Here is a 21926-nt window from a genome sequence, read left to right on the forward strand (position 1 = left end):
TGGCAATGGTATAAGTAATATGTATCCAAAAATAAATAGGTAAAGTACAGATGCTAAATAAATGGACTCAAGTAAAGTGCAGCACTCAAGTAAATTAGTTGTAACTTTGTTACTGGGTCCACCACACAACCTTTCCCTGTTGCCTTGTTAACAGAGGCTGCCATACACGTCTCGGGAAGTGAGGTGAACGGCTCTCTGTCTGAGAGCCAAGCCAAGACCATCTACTCCTACCGGCGGGAGCCCAGCTACTTTGAGTTGCCCACTAAGGAGACCCAGCCGCAGTGCCCTGCCCACGCACAAGAGGTCCACGAGATCCCCACCAAGGATGCCCCGGACCACTCCTCCACCCCTCTGCGTGTCCCCTCCACCCCTCTGCGTGTCCCCTCCACCCCCACCACCCCCGTGGCCCAGAGCCACGCCTCCTTCACCATAGAGTTTGACAGCTGCACTCCAGGCAAGATGAAGATCAAGGACCATGTGACCAAGTTCGCCCTCCGCCAGCAGCAGCGCAAGGAGGCCATGGCCGCGCCCACCGAGGTGATGTCGGCGCAGAGCAAAGTTGCCGATTGGTTGGTTTCGACCAACGCGAGCATGATGAAGAGGCGGGCCCAGGCCGACGATGTGTACAGCACAAAGAGTGACCAATCGGTTCAGAGGGCTGCTAGAGGTGAGTCGCTGATAGCAATCTGAAAAGTTATAGTGGACTAAATATAAGATTCTGCTCGACTAAATCTACAGTTGATTTTGTCTACAAAAAATGTCTGTTGCATGTTGAAAATAGGTGATCTACACAACCCGTCGCACATGAAATTGTCAATATATTTAATCTTCATCAGTGAATAGTCATCGTCACCATAGTTAACCCATTTAGGCCTGACGTCGACAGTTTTCTGAAATACCTATGTTTCTATGTCAGTGGAGCTCACAGGGTTAAAACCTCATGTTTCTATGTCAGTGGAGCTCAATATTTCATGTCAAGGACCCCAAAAATGATATGTAATTGGCTGCCGACCCCCATCTGAAAATATGTTATTCCAGGAAGCAGGAACCCCTCAGAAGCAAAGATTTGAGTTAAAAACGTTCGCTCTGAAAAAATATACAGTCAAAGATTTGCGACACAAGATTTTTCAAGAATAGCAGACCTACAAGCTAGTATTGCACCACTCGGTGCCGCGCTATGAGCTTGTAGATCTGCTATTTTTAAATGGCTAAAACTTAACATGATGCTTAAAACACCAAAAAGGGTTCCCACCCAGAATGGGTGGGAACACTGGCCTACACAGCCCCTTTATTACTGGTAAAAGGCTTTAAAAAGAAGGAGAAATACAATGCCCAAAATAGCCAATCTAATCAAAATGTGTCTCATCGTGACATCTTTTGAGCCCGTAGATCTATTTTTCAAAACTTCTAATATTTTTGAAATTGTTGACAGTAATGACATGCCCAAAATAGGGATTATTTTGGGATTAAACTATGATTATTTTCCTTTTAGTGATGTCTTTTAATAGCTACTGTGTTATTCCAAAAGCTAGTGTGTAATGTTGTTTTGTTTTGTCCTCAGTACACCACCATGAAGATGGCACTCACAGCGACTCGGAGGGCGCTGCCGTCAACGGAAAGGAATCCAGCCAATGTGCATCCCCAGTTGGGGCGCGAGTGTCTCAGCGGCCTGTTGAAGAGCCCCTGTCCTCCTCCTCGCCAGAGACCCACTCCCCGCCAACCCTCGGCAAGGCTGACCCTCACCAGGCGTTTGTTATCGAGTTCTTTGACGACAACCCTCGGAAAAAGCGCTCCCAGTCTTTTAGCAACAACGCGGAGGATGCTCCGGATTATGCCTCAGCCCTCAGGACTCAGGCGGACAAGCCAAGAAAAGCCCCAGGTCACGTTGCCCCATCGCCAGCCTCCAACACTACCCCAACACAACGCTACACCATTCCCCTCAAGGAGTCATGTTCCTTGGTACCCCAGAGAGCAGGCTCTCTGCGCAGGGAGAAGACGGAGGACCGGATCAGCACCGGCTTCTCTTCCCGCTCCTCCTCCTCCAAGGTCTTAGTCCGGCCCTTTGCCAGCGTGGGCAGGAGATCCAAACTTGCCCAGGATTTCACTGCCGAATTCCTCAAACAAGCCAAACAGATGGCCTCCTCCAGCCGCGAGAAAAACACTCCCAGTTCCCCTACAGCCGAGCCTCCAGTCACAATGGCAGCCTCGCAATCTCACCAGAGCCTGTCTAAAACGTCACCACCTCTTGCGCCTTACCTGGTTCAGACTTCTTCCCCTATCCACCGTCCTGTGCCTCTCAAGGCCCCGGGGATGCCCCTGGTCAGTCCAACTAGTGAGGAACCCAGGAGCCTCCACGGTGGGCCGAGGAATGAAGAGGACGACAGCCTGAGCGATGCAGGAACTTACACCATTGAGGCTGACGTACAAGATAAGGAGGTTGAAGAAGCACGGAGCATGATTAACCAGGCTAGTATCTACCTCCTCCCTGTCATGTTTAATTGTTTTATGTATAAGGCTTGATTACTTTGCTGTGTTGCCCGCCTAAAATACCAGATCTACAAGCTCACAGCACAGATCTGCAATTTTTGTAAACTCACCGTGTCTTATCTGAATGATAAGAGCTGGCTTTTTATAATGTGCCGTGCAGACCGTGTCACGGGACAGAATAAGCCATGGTTTTCAGCGAGACTTCTGCTCACCGCGTAATCATCCACTGGCCGTGCTTTGTTCCTGACAGGTGTTTGGTGTTCTTGACAGCCCAGAACATAATGTTCAGGGCAGAACGCAGCATAGACAGAGTAGCTGTGAGGAGCTGATGCCAGCTCCAGCGCAGGGAGTAAGTCTGGTGAAGGTAAAGCCTCTCGCTCAGTGTGTGCCATCCGTTAAAGAATAATATCAACTTACTGTACTCTTCAAAGTTTGACGCTACAATCATTCAGCTTTTGGATTAATGAATCAGCAATTTAAAGGGAAAATCCACCTTAGAATATAATTCACATACTGTGTGTTATTTGTTTTTTTGAGTGTCAATATTGAAGTGTTGATGTCATTCTAGAGCTATATCCTGGGGCTGTTCAAAATGAATAACGGAAGAACTCCAGGGAGTCAGGGACACTACAGCACCCATTGTGGTTCATTGAAATATTTCAGAACCCAATTGGATCAATGTCCTATCGCAAACCACAATTCTGTGATCCCACAAAGTTAGTCATTAATTCGGTTTGATTGGAAGTTTCACCTGATGATGTCACATTCAAGTTGTCGAGCTCTGATCTACAGCTTAGGGTGACAGTTGTATTTTTGTTGATATTGACTTCAAATCATTAGAATAGCACAGTGTGAATTCTGTTTTTAGGCTGAAGTTTCCCTTTTTTAAATGCACAAATATGTGTGCATTAGTCTCTTGATTAGTCTTGATGGTGTTTCCTTTCTTTATTGGGTGATCTTTCTCGTGGTTTCTTAATCAGTCCATTTCTCCTCTACGGTTCGAGGTGGCTTGTTGTTTAGATATTTCTCATATCTGACATTGATGTTCTCTAGCAGCAGTTGGTCATGTTTCCCGGATGGGTATGATACATTTGTACTAAATGAATACTGATTGATTTTGATTATCTTCTTTTTGTTGAGATGGAGGAGGTGGCACAACTCTTATCCATGATGCAAAACATTATTTAAAAGGCACAGGAAACTGACAGTAGTCTTCCTCAAACCTGGAGGAAGACTATTGTCGAAATGTTGGTTTCCTGCACTTTCTTTCATTTTTGCATCGTGGCTAAGAGTCTGGCCTCCACCTTCTGAACGTTATTACCTGCCGTGGTTGTGTTTGCCTGATTATCTTCTTTTTACCATCACCAGAACTTGGTTGATTTTCAGTTGTGTTGAAAATAACTGTAGTCATCAATTGAATGTTTCTTCAGAATGCTCCCTTTCTTTGATGAAAAATCGCTTTCTAAACAGTTTGTTTTGATTTTGATCAAGCAACACGAGAGAGCAGTGTGTTGACTGTGATAGCTCAGTGTGTAATCGGCCTAAATCAGATGTGTAACTGTTTTTATAAAAGCAATAACACACTCGAGGCCATGTGTTATAGTAAATTACATCCCAGCGCAGCTTGTCCCTGTGATTACCGCTGTGATGTTATTTACTATAATACTCCCTCTCGCGTTCTTTTGCTTAAATAATTTATGAACCTGTATTAAAACCGGAACCACTTTTCCAATGTGCTGTAGGTTCAGCCCAGGGGTCCAGCAGGTCAGGGGACTCCTAAGTGGGTGTCTCGCTGGGCCAGCTTGGCAGACAGCTACACAGACCCCGGCCATGCATCCCAGATGGACCTGCCAGGCGGAGGTAAGTCACCTGACAACGACATTACACACTGCACATTTGAAATGATAATGAGATGCCCTGATGAATATGAATGATACTCGGCTCTATTTTAATATGCATCAAATGGTTTGGATCCAGCAGGGGGTAGAGGTGTCCATAAGGCCACGTTCAGCCGAAACGATGTCAGCCCCGACTGTGATGGTTCCAGAACTCGACGCATCCTGCCCCAGGTACCTCTGGGAGAGAAGAGTGAGGTTTCAATTCCCAGCATCCATGTTCACCGTGAACTGCAGTCAACCTTTGACGTAGAGGAGAGCAGTACTGTCACCCCCACGCCTCAGGAGGGCTTCCACAGTTCATCTCTCCAGGACGACTTGGAGCCCGATAGCCTCAGCGACGGCAGCAAATCGGACGATGGCTCAGTTGTGGAGCAGAGTAGGACACCGCCATCTGAACCTGCAGAGGAGGAGAAGTCCAAAGCTCCATCTAAGTCTACATCTTTCTACATCGGCTCTGGAGGGGCTACGTCCCCCAAACCAGAACGTGGAGGCTCAAAACCCAACAGTCCTAAGACGGAGAGAAGACAGCCAATCAAAACCTTCTCTACGGCCACCCTGACCAAGCAAAGAAGTACCCTTGGTCAGGTCAAGCACAACGCCTCGGCTCCCAACCTGGGCCAGGGGAGAGTAAGCCCCCAGCCCAAAGAGGCAGCCCTACCCCTGGTCAGACAGGAAAGCTTCACCAGGGACCGTCCCAGTAAAGCCAGGCTGCCTGACATCTCCAGCCAGAATGTTTCCAAAGACTCTGACCCTGATACGTCGCATGGAACCTCCAACCAGGATACTCAGTCATACCTCAAAGAAACAGAGGACGTTCTGGCTTCCCTGGAGGCCAAACTCCACCAAGTCAGCCGCCCAGATGCCACTTCCTCTCCAGTGATGGACTCTTTCTCTGGGGAGTCTGATATGGATACTTCCAGCACAGTCAGCCAGCACAGCAATAAGACTGGTCAAAACATATTGTCTCAAAAGCCCTCTAGGGAGAGGTCCTCGGCTAGCATAGCTAGCCAGGATTCCAGTCGGCAGTCTTCTGACTGCGCAGCGGACCGTAACCACAAGGCCGACAGCAGCAGAAGGCCTGTTGGGCAGAGACGCAACGTAGGCAAACGTGGCTCCGTGGACCTGAGCGACGACGCCCTGGGCTCTAACCTGCCTTATTCTGACCAGGAGTCTGGCACACGCCACACCGCCCGTAGTAGGAAACACACTGTGCCACTTCAGAGGGAGGACTCAAAGTCCTCCAAAGCTTCACAGGCCCTGGCCCGTTCCAACAGCTTGTCGGCTCCAAGGGCCACCAGGGCATCCATGCTGCGGCGGGCCCGTCTGGGGGAAGCTTCCGACAACGAGGGCACAGAGACGGACAGGCTATCCCAGCAGCCTCAGGAAAACAAGAAGCTCTCCAGGCTGGACATGCTGGCGATGCCTCGCAAGAGGACGGGCTCCTTCAACACACCCAGTGACACAGAATCCTCCAGCGCCCCGCTGGGGGTAGGCAGGAACGCGGGGTATTCTAACCGCAGCACGGACTCTAGCAACAGCTCTGCCCGCAAGGCGTCTCTACCTCCTGGGCCCAAGCCTGCACCGCAGAAACAAGCACTTAACAGGACCCCCGTCACACGTGCACGCTCCAGTAGTGCCAAATACACCAGCAGCACAGCCAGTGAGTATGCACTTTATTTTTGACACGTCACTATAAAATACCATACAGTATTATTCCTTTATCTATTTATACTTCATTCATAATGTTTTAGCCAACACAATGTTTTCTAGGAATGTAAGCAATTTCTTCCTGGATTGGAAGCATTACCTGATTGGACCAACATTACTGAATTGGTTTGAGAAATTGAGAGTTTTGTAATCTTCAGCCTATACTAACCAGGCCCCCCAGAAATCCACGATTATATAATTGCAAAATTCTTCATGGAAACTGAATATGGAAAAGTAGTGCCTTTGCCGTACTGTTGTACCTACGGTACGAGAGAGAGAGAGAGAGAGAGAGGTTACATAAACAAGGCAGTGAAGAGGAAATTGAGTTATAATTGTAATATGTTTGTGTTTGCTGTCTGTGTTCATAAAGTCAGTTGTATGTTCCTGTCTGTGTTCATAAAGTCAGTTGTATGTTCCTAAGGGTCTACAGTATAGACTATTTTTAGCTCCACTAGTAGCTGCAGCTCCATACGGCCAACACTTTACTCCAAAACAAGTTATCTCAAACTACCGTATTGATTGTCATGGAATGTTGTACCTTCTTGTGGACCCAAGCAGACCCTTCACTGTTTCATTGAAAAAGGCAACTTTGCAAATATTACAGAAAGTCGCTGAATTGAACTTTTTACAGTGGATTCCTGGGGGGCCTGACTAACAGTAGGCCTCTTCTTTATTTCACCAGCTTTATTTCATAAAATGTTTAGCCGGTGGAAACTGGTGGAAAGGGAACTGGGACTTGGGGCTTTGATTAACAACTGATCAACTTTGTCCTACCCGAGGTGAAATTAGTTTACCCTTCATCTGCACAATGTTCTCATCAATTCTGCTGATTTAAGACCATGAAATGGTTGACCACAACGTGAGAACAGTGTGTTCTAGATGAACGATATAATAATAATGTATATTAGTTGTAGTACACAAGACTTGTTTTCTCTGTCACTGGTGCGGCTGTGGAAGTCCTGGGCTCATTTCAGATAAGGAAAGAAAATCGTTTCAACCATTTGCTGCTGAAATGAGCACTTCCACCGTATACTAATGTAGTATTTGGTTCTGGTGAATGTTGTAGATCTGAGATACTTTGTGGTGCTCTTATTAGCAGTGTTCTTTGATAGTATCTGTATGTCTCTCTCTCTCTCTCTCTCTCTCTCTTCCACACTGCCTTCCATAACAACCTCCTCCTCCTCATAACCTCAAACCAATTCACGGCCCCAAGGCTCCAGGAGACGTCAGAAAGGCTCCGGCTACGCCTCCACCTCGGAGGACGAGTATGAGTCCGTTCAGAGCACTCCTAAACACAAACGCTCCCAACCTTCCTCAGCTTCCCACAGCCCGCGCAGGCAGCCCGTGGTCGCCCTGCGGCCCAAAGCCCGCAGCCGAGACTCGGAAGAGGAGAGCCAAGGAGAGGGAGACACATTCCACAGCTGGTCCAGCCACAGTGCAGAAATTGCAAGGTATTAAAAGTAGGAGGTGTGGGTGTGGGGCTGACCATTGACTGATGAATGAATTACACAATTGCACGCAGGTAGAACTTTATTCAGTTGTACGATACTCGATCAGAATTTTTCCTTTGAGGCTTAACTTGCATTGCATTGTGTACCTAATGTAATAATAAATAATATCTTGTTTATCAAATAACAAAAAGCCCCATTTCAGGATAAGTGACATTTTCTTTCTTTTTGTTTTTATATAATTTTCAACCGCCACGAAATGATAGTGTTATCTGAAGCAATTTGATTTGCATACTGTACTGAAATAAATGGTTTTATTATAAATGGTATAATTTATCAAGCACTCCTGTTAGTTCTAGTTGTAGGTTTGTTCCGATATTCATGCCAGTATCTGAAAAGGTGCCAATACTGCTCAAAATGCTGGTATCAGCGATTCAGCGTGTATGCCAGTCTATGCCGATCCAATACCACGTAATATATCACATGATATTTCATTTGCAGTAATATTTTGATTGCTTCAGTTGATGTTGTATGACTTTTTGGTACTCTTATTTACATTATTTTCTTGTAGCTGCAACCGAGATCAGTGTTTCTCAAATGTTTTAATGTCAAGGACACCCTTAACTCTGAGGGTGTACAAATGGAGGGTCCATTTGGTTCCTTTTGTACACACTCAGTTACAGACCTGTAAGGGTCCATTTATAGCTCCTTCAAGGAACCCTGAGGGTCCCTAGACCCCACTGTGCTAGATTTATTTTTATTCCAATCCACACTGGTATCGGATAGGTACTCTGTATCAACCAATACACGTCATGGGAAGTTATGGGGGGAAAATGGGTACTCTTTAGTAGTCAAATGGCTAAACATGCCGCAGCCAGGCCACCGGCATGTGTCCACTGGAGTGCTGTAAACAAAAACGCTTGACCTCCTTTTTAGCATTTCATGGATAATATGATGAGCATATTTCCTTGTGTAAGTATTAGTAAGCAGCAGGCTGCTGTGTGCTCTCCTCTCTGCATGGCAGGCTGAGTCAGGACCTGGCCAAAGATCTGGCTATCCTGGCCAGAGAGATCCATGACGTGGCTGGAGATGCTGATCCTCCCGACACTGAGGTGGCGGACAGCACCACCGTGTCTTCTGTGAGCGCTCATGAAGAGGTACAGCACAACTGTCTTACTTCTTTACTTACTTAGTAAATAGAATAGTAATACTATTCTATTGTGAAGAGGACATGTTGTGAATGTGTGACATACTGTAACACTGTGGGCTGTATTTTGCGTGTCTTAAGTACCAGGTCTTATTACTTAATTTAAGACCTGGAGGCGTGATCAATGCCATTTGGCTATTCTGAGTGGCCAAAGAGCATTGACCACGCCTCCAGGTCTTAAGTTAAGTAATAAGACCTGGTACTTAAGACACGCAAAATACAGCCCACTGTGTGTCAAGAACTCTAGCTCAGCTCGGAAATAATTCCACTAACCTGCATAAAACACATCATCGAGACCATGTTTTTCTCAGGTTATAGGAGTTTTTTTTTTCACTGTTTTGTTTATTCAAGATTCAGGGTATACAGTAAATCAAACAAAATGACAGTATATGTGACACACCCATACGGAACATATCAATTTACAATTTACAGTTTAGGCATTTAGCAGACGCTCTTAATCCAGAGCGACTTACATTAAGCAAGAACAATCAAAGAAATAACATGTACTGTTGTGAGCACCATACACAAAATATTGTGGCAGCATCAAATAAAATAAAATAAATAAAAAGTTGCATAGTCCTATGCTAACATGGAAGCGACACTGATATAAACCACATAACCTGAACCAAGTTTTAAAACAAAAACAAGACAAACATACAACAAGACAAGACAACATGGCATGGTCAGGAGTTTTTATGTTTTCACAATAAGATGATAGGATTCAAGATAAAAATGTACTTGATGTGAGACTTTCCATTTTCCCTCTGTAGCACAAACTACATTCTTACTTGTTTTTGTTTGTGACAAGTGGATTTCTGCCATTTACTAATCTCATTCAGAAGCAATTTCTCAATGGCATAGATGGCACACTTCTGATAACCACACCATCACTGTCAGATACCAATGTTAAATCATTCACTCTTCTTAACATTTCAAATTTCAAACAAATTTCACTTCTCTACCTGCTATGATTTGTAATAGATTGTCACTATTATAAATTATTGAGTGTTGATGTGAGGTCTATTTGTATTGCAGCATGTTCCACACATTCCGGACTCTACGGAACCGGACCACGACACTTGTGACCATGAGACCACCTTGAGGCGTGGGAGCGAAGATGAGGTCTGACACATACGGACAATGTCACTGCTTTTTGAATGAAAGCTTCACAAGCTAGCCGATTTATATACTGTAGGTTTAGAGTGGTTGAAGGACCACTGGGGGTCCCCAGACCCCACTTTGAGAACCTCTGTACTACTATGCATGTTTACCTTTTATTCTTACCTTCCTATAGGCCACTGTAGACGAGCTGAATCCAGTGTCCCAGGTTTCCATGGCGATCAGAGAGAACACTGAGCAGTTGGCAGAGAAAATCAAGTACTCACACATCTATCCGAGATATTTTAATGAATACAAGTATCATTTAATACAATACAACTACCACATCTGCAGTGGTTGGTGATGGTCTAACAAAATGTCTAACCTAAATTATGCTTAAAAACCTAATGGCTCCCCTGGTATAACCATGGGAGTATACCAGGGTTCCAATAAGGGATGTTACAATAAATCTCTCCATCGTGAGAGGACATACAACTTGTGGATTGTAGCCTATTTACAATTTGACAAACAAATCTTGTGTTATAACCAATACCCGTAGTTGCCCACAGTAGTCATTTTAACTTTGTTCTTCTGTAACTGAGTGTGTTATGTCTGATTTATGCAAGAGAATAATATAGCACATGTAAGCTATTTTTGGTGCAGGACACCAGCAACAAAGTATAATGTGAGCTATAGCACACAGTCTCACAGCTAGGCTAATGAGCTGTGAGTCCATGAACATTTCGTAGCTGCTAGCTACAGTTTATTCTTGCATGGCTTTGCCTGTAATTATTTGTGCTAAGCTACCCTTCAGTTTGCTTTACTAAAGCGGGTTCCTGCTGTAGCTACTGTACTTAACATCACCTGGCTTTGTGCTCACAGGGTGCTGTTCCAGGACAAGATTGATGTCTGGGAAAAGATTGAGGCAAAGGTCAATGCTGACAGTGATGTCCCTATACTCCAAACCTCAAACAAGGTCCGTTGGTGCATCTACTTTATATTTTCCCCAGTTTAGTGATTGGGGAGGGAATTGAAACCCACATCACCGTAACCAAAGATCCTTTATTTTAACAAGATGGCCAATCCCACCATCATTAGTACAAAAGATGGGAATCAACTGGTCTCCGAAGTGGGCACAGTCACCCACTTCTCAATCAGAACTAACAAACTTGCATCCTGTCTGTGGGTGCATTTGGAAATGACCTCTGATAATGCTGAGACTCACACCAGGTGCTCTCTGGTCGTTCAGAAGTTCAGAGCAGTCAGACCATTCTCAGAGCACATTTCCGAATGCATCGCTGGTTCCTGTCCAAGGGTCACACTATATTCCCCTCCCTGCTGAACAGGTCCTCTGACCAGCCAGCAGGGTTCGCTAATTCAGCAAAAAGGACATAAACCCAACTAGGGCTGCACAATATGTTGTATTTTTGTCATCCAATATCAGAACGGCCAAGTGTCATGAAGCCTATATATTGAGCTTCAGGCCATGTACATATATCAGATTATCAAAAATAGCAGATGTACTATCACAGCACATTGCATTGCGATGTGTTGTGACTCGTGAGCATGTAAGACTTTGACTACATATGTAGTCAACAACAGAAATGAAGATATATCAAACACAACATGTGTTGCATTTTAGACAGTGTCATGCTCGTAGAACGCAGTACCACAGCATGGTACCAATCATGTTTTCACGTGCACTCGCTGGTACGGTACACACACGCGTGCGCGCTAGAACTCGTCCCCATAACAGAAGCGTAGCGTCTGAAAGACGGAGGTGAGAAAAACAATCTGCTCCTCTGACAACAATAGATCTACATTGGCTGCCCCATTAGCGCCTTTTACCAAGCTACTAAAAGTGCAGACGCACTTGTAGGCGCGTGCGTGCATGTACGTGCGTGCACGTGATATCATTAAAATGCTGTGGTAGTACGGGGGAAAAGAATCACCATTACACGACACGATTTTAGATTATATTGAAACACAAAATAACTTAACCACAGAGACTTATAATCCACAGAAAGTTGGCTTTTTAATTTGCTGGCTTTAGTCGTTTTTAGTTTTAAGAATGACTCGCTTTTTTTTGTCAAAGCGTTGCAACGCGACAGTGACATGTGATTTTGTAGATTACCTATTTCCAACGAAGATATTTAGTGAAAACGGAATAAAGGAGCGGGCTATGTACAGACTCATAGGGGTCTCCGGTCAACAAAGTATAGATTTTCAGTTTAAAAGAAATCCCCCTCTTTTTAGTTTTAGCTACCTATAATACCGGTAACCATACCCTCCCAGACATCCCTCTTTGTTTGTTTCGTCTATTTCACCTAAAGGTCATGACTTCTGCATTTCAGGAAATTGCATCGATCCTAAAAGAGCTCAGAAGAGTACAAACACAGCTTGAGGGTGAGTCCGTTCAAAATAACTCAAATAAAGCTGTATCTTCACTCCTCTGCACATACAGTAGCTTGTCTTCCTCAACTGGTGAGCTCACGCTTTGTGTTTTTGTCCTCATCAGTCATCAACACCATCATGGGGCCCAGTGGCCAGGCTGAACCCGCCAAGCCGTCCTCAGCTCCCGTGGTCACTTCCACAGCGGGGGTGCGACCGTCCAGACCCCCCGTCAGAGACCGGAGGACGGTCCCCTCCACCACCCATCGAGGCGGCGGCCCCAGGCCCGGCGAGAGGTCGAGGACGGTGGCGCCAGATGACGTCAGACATGGTTTTGGACACTTGGTCTGAGGTCGGCCACACGCACACTACAACAACACACTTCCCTCAGCGGTGTTCATCTGCTGTCACACCGCCACAACGCCAGGTGCCGGGTCGTTCCCACCTGAATTAAATGGGGAAGTGAGACCAAAATATAACCGCAGTCTACAGCACACGTCAACACACATATAGTAAACTACTGCACTATGCACACTAAAAGACATCGCTGTGTATCCACTGGTCCAATGCAAAGTCCTGCGCTAACCACTTAAGCCCTATGTACTACTTTGTCGTGCGACAAATAGTGAAAATAGCAGATCTGTGTGAGCTTGATCTGAAGTTTTTGAAAATTGAAAACTATTTAACTTTTTGTTTTTATATTTTGTAAATGTAGATGCCCAGGGTTAATGTGGTTAAGCATTTGTCCAAGAAGCTCTGCCTTGTCTAAATGTGAGGTTAATGGTTAGAGGACACATTGACGCCACTATACCTCCAATTCACCTTCAAAAGGTGTCAGGGCTATACTTGATTTTTGTGCATGTCTTTGATTGACGTGCAAATTTGCCAATGATATGACCAATGTTGATTATGTTTAGAGCACAATATAATTAGTAGGATTTAAATTTAAATTCAGTGTAATCAACTCAGGCACAATGGGTCACTTTTTAGAGCTATTCTAATAAACTAAGATAAGATTGTTTTGTATTAACGACAAATCACGTTTTGAGGAAGTGGTTAATTGAGATTTTATTTTGTCTGCAGGAAAACCTTGCCGATCTGATTGTACTGTGTATTTGCACCCCTAGAATTATGTCAAATTTCATTGTTGACCACTTTTCCCTCTGTGGAATATAAAGAATGTCAAAAATGTTTTTCATTAGTGCCGAGCAATGTGGTATTTAACCACTTAAGCCCTATATAAGAAATAGGAGATCTACAAGCTCAGTCACAGCACATCATGTGAGCTTGTAGGATCAGCTATTCCATGTTTAAGTGGTTTAAGGCGAAGTATGGCTCTTTGACAGAATGAATAATCTCTCATCAGACATTAAAGCCTTAGCCAACGTGGCTTTGAGACAGTCTGCAGAGATGGTGTGCCAGAAATCGAATATTGTATTGCCAGTAGACACATGCCATTATAATACAAATGTGCTTTACAACCATATCTACTGTGACACTACATATTTACTCCTACTCTAGGTTAAAAAAAATAAGATTAAAAAAATCTGTCTGGATTGAATGTGAGATTCTGAAAACATGTTTATAATGTAATAATGGTAAGTGTTTTTTACTCTCAACAGAAGAGCACAAGATCTGTAACATTAATCTCAAATGTGGTAATGGAGGCCATTCTAAATATTTCACTGAAGAAATGCAAAGTGTGAGGTGCCAGATGTTAAACAACAAAAACATATCTACAAGCTAACATGCCATAAACTTGCTGGTGGCTGTTAATTAAAAGGTTACTGTGGGCTTTTTTATACTAGGTGGTATGGGCTACACTATGGGCTACACTAGTAATGATATCGATGTGTGAAGATTTGGAGATATGACCACTCTTCCAATAGCTTCTGCAGCTCATCAGACAAAAGCAAACGGCAAGAAACAGAATTTTAAGCAACAAAGAATAATACAAGTTTAAACCATCCATCCATGCCAGTCAACAAACAAAATGGTTCCATGATGCTCTGTGAGATGAAAGCGTATTGATAACACATATAAAAGGACTCTGGCCACTTGGACACTGCTGTCATCACTTCCTGGACACTGGGAACATGATACAAGCCGTTCAAATTCAGTGAAGGTTGATGCAACATAAAGATATTTCACTATCAAAGATGAATTTACCGTCACAGTACAGAGCAAGCCCAGTCAAAACTCTGACCTTTTTGCATGCCGTCTTGTCATTCAAAATGCTTATTTATATTTACTTGATGCTGTTTTTTGGTCTGCCAAACTGCTGAACCACTGATGCATAAGCATTGCTAGAGAGTAACTCTTACCACCTTGTATAAACTATTTTCTTTCCACACATGGGTACAATGTGAATGTTAAGTCACTTGGCAACAAAACCAGTCGGGTGTTCAAGCATTCCTCCTATAGTACAGTATTTATACTATTTTGGAAGTGTATGTTTTATGTCTGTCTAAAGTGATTTGGTATGCCTTTTCTATGCCTATGGAGTGCAGTTGCACAATTGCTGACATATCCACAGATCGGAATCATTTTAAAGGGAAACTGAAGCCCAATTTATAACGGTTTTGTTATAGCAGATCTACAAGTTCACAATGCGGCGCGTTGTGAGCTTGTATGATGGAGCATAGCTTTATGCTCCATTGGCCGATATATGATTATCGTTCTAATGTGACAAGGACATGTGGCTCGGCACAATCACCACCAGCCTACGTGAAACAATGTTTTTTGAGGCATTTGAGCATTGGCTAGTGGAGATTATTCAGCAGCAGGATTCTTTTTCTCAAGTTTCCCTTTGAGATGTATGTGTGATCCCTATTTTAGATACACTCCGGTTCACTTTATAGGACAATAAACAACACATTATTGCTGTCATAAGGGCTTTTATTGAGTCAGTAATGGTTTAGTTCCTGTTGTCTTAAACTATTAGTAATGGGGCTACATCTGTCATTTCCACCTATTTGTAAACCATTCGTCTTCTTTCACCTTAATATATTTTCTTTGAAATATTACCTCTCACCACATTGTATTTTGCACTAATGTACAACAGTGTCCCCTCAAACACATGCTGCTTTTATTGCAGACAGGGTCGTTGTGAACATGTGAACATGTTGAGGGTCGCAGTCTTTGCATGTTTCCATGCTATACACACTACAGATTTGATTGTAATTTGGACATCCTCTCAGTGCCACAGAATCTTTTGCTATAGCAAAGTACAATGCTTGTTTACGTACATTTGGACTACTGTTTCTCAAAGTGCTGCTGCTAGCTATTTCTGGGATATATATACTGTATGTATTGTTAATTTAACAGCTTAAGCCTTAAGCCCTATTTTATACATTGTATGATGGTGCCACAACACCTGTGCTAGACAAGTTATAAATCTGGCTTAAGACTTTCCTCCTTTGCTTTACTTTACATGTAAGTTCAATGTTTCTATGAATGTATGTATATTTGTATGTTTCATTATACTCATTTAGTTTTTTGTTTCTTTTGTCCTTGTTCTATAGCTTTGCACCTCACACAGATTCTTCTAATGTTCTGTGTTCGATGTCGATGTACATTTTTTTGACTGGATATACTGTACATGTAATTTGTGAAATAAATGAGTTGATAAAAAATTCTAATAAATGCAATCGTTATTAATCGATTGTCTGACGCCTGAATCTATTGTTAGTTGGCAGCTGCTGGAACGCCATTGTTTAGTTTTATGTTAAAACAAGAACTGAAAACTGAAAAGGGAACCCAGTCTTGAATGCATTTACTATATTAACATACTGTACCTCACTTTAGTACCACTCTAGTATCACGTCACGTTAGTATCACTTAAGTTTCATTTGAGGCTAAATAGAAACTTATCAGGGATCGTTAGTTGAAAACAACCATATCAGAAGCCTGTCTTGTGTAAGTTGTTTTGATTACTTAAATGTCCTATACAGTATTTGAAATAAGACATTGGATTAATACGTATATGGAGAAAGATAACTACTCTATGCGATTTCGTTCTTGTTCAAAATGTGTGTTATTTCACAACTTTTCATAGGACAATAATCCATTGTGATATATGGACTACAATGTAATGATAGTCCATAGTTCAAAAATGTTTAATTACATTTTTTATTGTTCAGGAATACCTAGAAGGGAAAATGTCATCTCCGTATCACTCTCTGCATGACAATTATGTTTCAAATAAAAAGGTAGGTGTCATCTCCGTATCACACTGCATGACATTTATGTTTCAAATAAAAAGGTAGGAATACACCTTTAGTAATAACTTCACAGTAATAAGTAATGTATCACCGCTTCACTTGTCATTTGACTTTACTCAGCAACACATTTGTTTTTCTCTGCTCCTACTGTAGGGATCCAGGAGTGTTGTGACAATAGTTGTAGCTTTACTCTGTTTGACTACACTGGGTATAGTCCTGGCTATTGCTGTACTGGAGAGAGACAAACTGGAAACTGAGAGACCCATTCAGCACACTGGGCCTGATGGAAGCAATGTTTCTAACGACCAATGCAGGTCAGACATATTCACCTCCGTTTAAACCCTGTACTGTGCATGTTCATTAGAAGAAGCTCTTTGTTTTGTTGGAGATTGACGGTACAGTGCAGACTAGTGTTAAGTATAATAGTAAATCACAGATCATAACAAATCGTTAATCACAATCATTCTATACACTTTATCCATTTATAGGCTATGTTGGTTATTCAAAAATAGCAGATCTACAGATCTAACAAGCTTGTACATCTGCTGTTTTTGAAAATGTTGAATCATTTTTTTCCCTTTACATAAATCTTCTCTTCTGGAGGGTCCCTGGCACAAAACCTTTACAGACGGGGGTCTGCGGCTAACTACATATCAATTTGGGGGTCCTTTGACTTGAACATATTTGAGAACCACTACACACTAACCAGGGTGATGCAAAGTACAGTTCTGAGTCACAATTCATTCAGCAGGTGCCATTTTGTATCCCTAGAATGACCCTTGTGGAGAGCATTCCTCTGTATGTGCAATATGATGCCAATGTGACTGTCGGCATTCCTCTGGAGCAAGCCTGGAAGGATTTACTCTCCATGGCGACTGAACAAGTGGAAGTGTCCTCTTTCTACTGGACTTTAACTGGTGAAGATGTCAATGTCAACTCCTCCTCTGATACACCTGTGAGTTGTCTCAAATGAGAAAGAAACATGGAAACATTATAAATCAAGTCACCCTTTAAATTAAAAAAGCGCCTACTGGCCATTTTATATGACGCAAAAATAGGCATTAGCCTAATAGCCAATTTCGTTCGATCCCGAGCTCCCCCAGACTTCGTGTCGAAGTGTCCTTGAGCTGTGCAGGTAAGGTTGGTCCCTTGCATGGTTTCCTCTGCCATCAGTGTATGAATGTGTGTGTGTGAATGGGTGAATGTAATGCACAATCTATAACGCGCTTTGGATGAAAGCACTATATAAATGCACCATTTATAAATGCGTCATTTGTAGATCTGCTATTTTCTCGAATTTAGAAACTGTTCCCGAACGGTGACGCCAGGTTGAAAGTGGTTGAGTTTTATTGTTATTGACAGGGGAAGGGTATTCTGGAGCAGCTGGAGGCGTTGCCATCCAGGAACGTGTCAGTGCGGTTGGTCACAAGCGTGCCGAGCATTCGTACAAACTCCACAGATTTGGAAATCCTGAAACGGAAAGGTTTGTAAACTAAGAAATCAATATCTTCAACTGGGTTAGATTATACCTGCATACAGTAAGTGCATAGGTGTTTTAGCTACAGTGTTGTCTATGACTATGCCAGTGGTTCTCAAACATTTTCATGTCAACAACCATCAAATTGATAACACATTAGGCCTCAGACCCACATTGAAAGGATTTTGTTCCAGGGACCCCCGTAAGATATTTGTTGTTAGATTATACATTCTGTCATTTGACTAACTTCTATACAGTGAAGAACCACTGGTCTAGGTTGACCTCAGAGCTTCTAACGGATATTTTATCAGAAAATGACCCTCTGTCTCCACAATTCAGTTGTCTTTTGTTGTTTTGTTTTGTAGGAGTCCAGGTAAAGGAGGTGAACTTTGGGCGCCTTACAAAGGGTGTCCTACATAGCAAGTTCTGGATTGTTGACAGGAAGCATCTATTTGTTGGAAGTGCCAACATGGACTGGAGATCTCTCACTCAGGTGACGGTGATCTAACCCTGCAGTGGTGTATAGTAACTAAGCATTTCCATTTACTATAAGTACTGTACAATTGATTTTTTTTTATTATTACTTTACTTTATTAGAGTACTTCCAATTTTCTATACTTTTACTTACTCCATTACATCTCAGAGGCAAACATTGTACTTTTACCCCACTACTATAATTATTCGAAAACTTTAGTTGCTAGTTACTTTGTAGATTTTTATTGTGTTGATAAACACTATATTTGTAGTTGTTCTACCAGGCTTGAGGCTTCATGACAAAGCTTTTTGAATTCCGATTCCAGGTAAAGGAATTGGGAGTGGTCATCTACAACTGCACTAGTTTGGCAGAGGACCTCCATAAGATCTTTGGGTCTTACTGGGCGATGGGACAACCCAACAGCTCTTTACCTGACCCCTGGCCCTCAGAATATGACACAGCCATCAACATACACCACCCCCTAGTGGTGAAAGCTCAAAATGTTTCCAGTAGAATTTACCTATCGGTGAGTGAGTTCCAATGCAGTGGAGACGGAGCTCAATGTGAACTTGCCATTCATTCAGTATGTATGCAATATTCCTAAAGCCCAATTCATACAGGACAATGTCATGGGCCGGAATTGCTGATCAGATATGTTCACAACGTGTTGCAGATGCAATGCGTGTGAGCTTATATATCTCCTATTTTCTGTGTGACACAACAAGTGATTCGTACTGGTAATGGGAGGGATTGGGACATAGTTTCCATTCGAAATAACAACAATAACAACATCCCTATCCATAGTCTTTTTAGAGTTATAATGAGCAACGTTCTTATCCCATCACAAATCAAAATATACTGTAGGACTGTAGGTCGACAGTATTTTACTTCAATCTTCAGAAACTTTACCAATGTAAACAAATATATTACAGACCCCAAATACATATACAGTTTAAAGCTCATTTTCGTATTCCTGTAGGCTACATTGTTTTGGGACATCATTCTGTATCTTTCTCAGGGTTCTCCTCGGGCATTTTGCCCTTCATCTAGAACCCAGGACCTGGAGGCTATTCTGTCCATCATCTCTGGGGCTCAACAATTCATACATGTTGCTGTCATGGAGTATTTCCCTACAACGCGGTTTGAAAAGCCTCACAGGTAAACAAGTCCCACCAGGACCACCTTTTAACTTTTTACTTGCTTTTAACTTAAAGAAAAAATGATAAATTCATCATACAGTACAATATCATCAATACACTTGACCAAACATCACTTTTCACAGAGCCCATTGGTGACTGACAGCGAAGTCATCCATCATCAAGTTTAGACCACTGTGTCAGCTCTGTGAATGAAAAATTAAATACATTAATCACCACTTGACAAGTCTAAATCAATGACTTTCAAGAAAAATAAAGAGTTCGAAAAAGGGACAAACAGACTCTATATTAAAAAGATAAAGGTATACATGATTTCCTGGCTTCTATAGTGAGAAACCTGGGGGAGACGGGGTTTTCCAACAGCATTAAAAAAAAAAGGTCAAAAGTTCACTGATGTTGGCCCAGGCCGTAGCGTAACGGTCTGGGCACCGGACTGGTAATCCAGTCGCAGTGTGCCGCGGGTTCGACTCCCGGACCCGACACGGCCTTTACTGCATGTCATCCCCCCATCTCTCTCCCGTTTCCTGTCAGCCTACTGTCTGTCCCTTCAAAAATCAATAAAAGGCGTAAGCCGCAAAAAAAAAAAAAAAAAAAAAGTTCACTGATGTTTAAAAATAATCATGGCTAGTGTCTGATCTGTTTCCATGGAGATCTTGTGTACCACTTAGTCCTTGTTCTTCATTAGATATTGGCCGGTCATCGACAACGCCATCAGAAGGGCTGCGTTCGATCGGAAAGTTAAGATCCGAATGCTGATGAGCTGTGGACGGGACTCTGACCCGGCCATGCTGCCCTTCCTTCAGTCTCTAACCTCAATGGATTCCCCATGCCAGAACATCAGTATCCAAATAGTGAGACGAGTGTACATGTGCTGTATTAAGAATATTTGCATTATACTTCATTAGATTTTCCACCTCTTCAGAGTTTAGACCTCACCCCTAGCACGCCCCTCATTCCTTGTATCACTTCTTGTCACCTTTTGGTAGATGCTATAGTTACAGTATACTATGCAGATATGTTTTTTTTGTTTTTTTTAATTTTGATTATTTTATTGACCATAAAGTATGTTATTTAGATTAGACAGGTCACAGGTGCAAGGTTTGATATCCTAGTTTCTTTGAAGCACTAAATTGTTCTCTCTGCACTCTACTTATGTGACTATTAACAATGCCATTTGTTGATCCTATATTGACCCTTTAGTGTTCATGATATTTACTCTTTCTTTTACTCTTTCAGAAAATGTACGTTGTGCCTGTTGGAAATCAGTCTGACATCCCCCATTCCAGAGTCAACCACAATAAATACATGGTGACTGATAAAGAAGCATATATTGGTAGGTGGATTTTAGAGCGGGATTGGATAAAAATGTGTCAAAATGTAAAACATAAAGTTCAATCGTCTGGGCACCTAGGCTGCTGAGCCAGCCTGACAGTGTGCCGCGGGTTCGACTCCCAATCCCGATGGCCTTTGCCGTGTGTCTTCCTCCCATCTCTCTCCCCATTTCCTGTCAGATTACTTTCAACCTATCAATAAAGGCAGAAAAAGACACAAAAAATATATTATATATCTTTAAACGTACAAGCTCACAATTGTGAGCTTCTAGATTGGTATTCTTTTTTTCATGGAATTTACGCTACGTTTTTTTTTCTTTTTTCTACAAATCGAGAGGTTTACAGGTTTACGTTTCATACAGGAATGCACACATCGGTGTGTTGTTTACTGATCAAAAAGGCTAATGATTTACTTGCGTTCTCCAGGGACCTCTAACTGGTCAGAGGACTACTTCTCCACCACAGCTGGAGTGGGCCTGGTGGTTTCCCATGAGCCGCTGTGGAGCACAGAGAGTCTGCATGGCCAGCTCAGGGCCGTGTTTCACAGGGACTGGCAGTCCCAGTACGCTGTACACCTGGCTGACCTGCCTCAATACCCTGACTGTAACCAGCTGTCAAGAGGATTAGGTTAATGTGTCTCCTGTCACTGCAATAGGGAATGCAAGGCTGATATTTTTCGTCTTAGTTTTAGTCGACAAAAACAACACTGTGTAGCGACTAGTTTTATTTCATATATTATGGCGTGTTCCTTTTTTATGTACAGTAACATGTAAATGTGCCTTTTTTTCCAATATAATACACTTCCAAATGTTTTTGAAGCTTGCTCGTAACATTGTTGGCTTAATACTCTTGATGCACTGTTGTTGTTGTTCTGCTATATTTATGCCTATCCGAATTCGCATACCAAAGGTGCGAGGTTTGCATGCCCTATTTTTGCGCTTTCATACTCACAAGATATGGGATTCATGAGAACATCCATGTCATGATCAGCAGTTCACATTCATTGATGTATCCCTAGTATAGGCCT

At 42.7% G+C, this 21926-nt stretch overlaps 2 protein-coding genes across 12 annotated transcripts in view; both read left to right on the top strand.

The window, feature by feature from the left end:
• The window catches only part of cep170ba (centrosomal protein 170Ba), a 66503-nt gene that overhangs the window by 32568 nt on the left and 12009 nt on the right, over window positions 1-21926 (top strand). For 6 of the 11 annotated variants that reach the window (XM_083791828.1, XM_083791825.1, XM_083791826.1 and 3 more), the window contains 12 exons: window positions 155-667; window positions 1562-2466; window positions 2738-2851; window positions 4230-4347; window positions 4465-6045; window positions 7306-7543; window positions 8565-8697; window positions 9783-9869; window positions 10042-10124; window positions 10728-10821; window positions 12200-12251; window positions 12364-15888. In XM_083791828.1, the coding sequence (XP_083647954.1) occupies window positions 155-667; window positions 1562-2466; window positions 2738-2851; window positions 4230-4347; window positions 4465-6045; window positions 7306-7543; window positions 8565-8697; window positions 9783-9869; window positions 10042-10124; window positions 10728-10821; window positions 12200-12251; window positions 12364-12587 (4142 nt within the window). In that variant the 3' untranslated portion in view covers window positions 12588-15888. Of the gene's footprint in view, window positions 1-154; window positions 668-1561; window positions 2467-2737; window positions 2852-4229; window positions 4348-4464; window positions 6046-7305; window positions 7544-8564; window positions 8698-9782; window positions 9870-10041; window positions 10125-10727; window positions 10822-12199; window positions 12252-12363; window positions 15889-21926 lie in introns of those variants that run through there. The other 5 variants (XR_014570837.1, XM_083791832.1, XM_083791829.1 and 2 more) reach the window with 5 other exon arrangements.
• Window positions 16055-21677, top strand: pld4 (phospholipase D family member 4). The gene is made up of 11 exons (XM_083791980.1): window positions 16055-16154; window positions 16379-16447; window positions 16613-16773; window positions 17231-17414; window positions 17822-17942; window positions 18302-18429; window positions 18737-18937; window positions 19430-19569; window positions 20254-20419; window positions 20805-20901; window positions 21326-21677. Exons 2-11 carry the CDS (start codon window positions 16397-16399, stop codon window positions 21529-21531), a joined length of 1455 nt encoding a protein of 484 aa, XP_083648106.1. The 5' UTR covers window positions 16055-16154; window positions 16379-16396; the 3' UTR covers window positions 21532-21677.

This window comes from Protomyctophum parallelum, assembly GCF_964188405.1.
Source record: "Protomyctophum parallelum genome assembly, chromosome: 20".
NCBI lineage: Eukaryota > Metazoa > Chordata > Actinopteri > Myctophiformes > Myctophidae > Protomyctophum > Protomyctophum parallelum.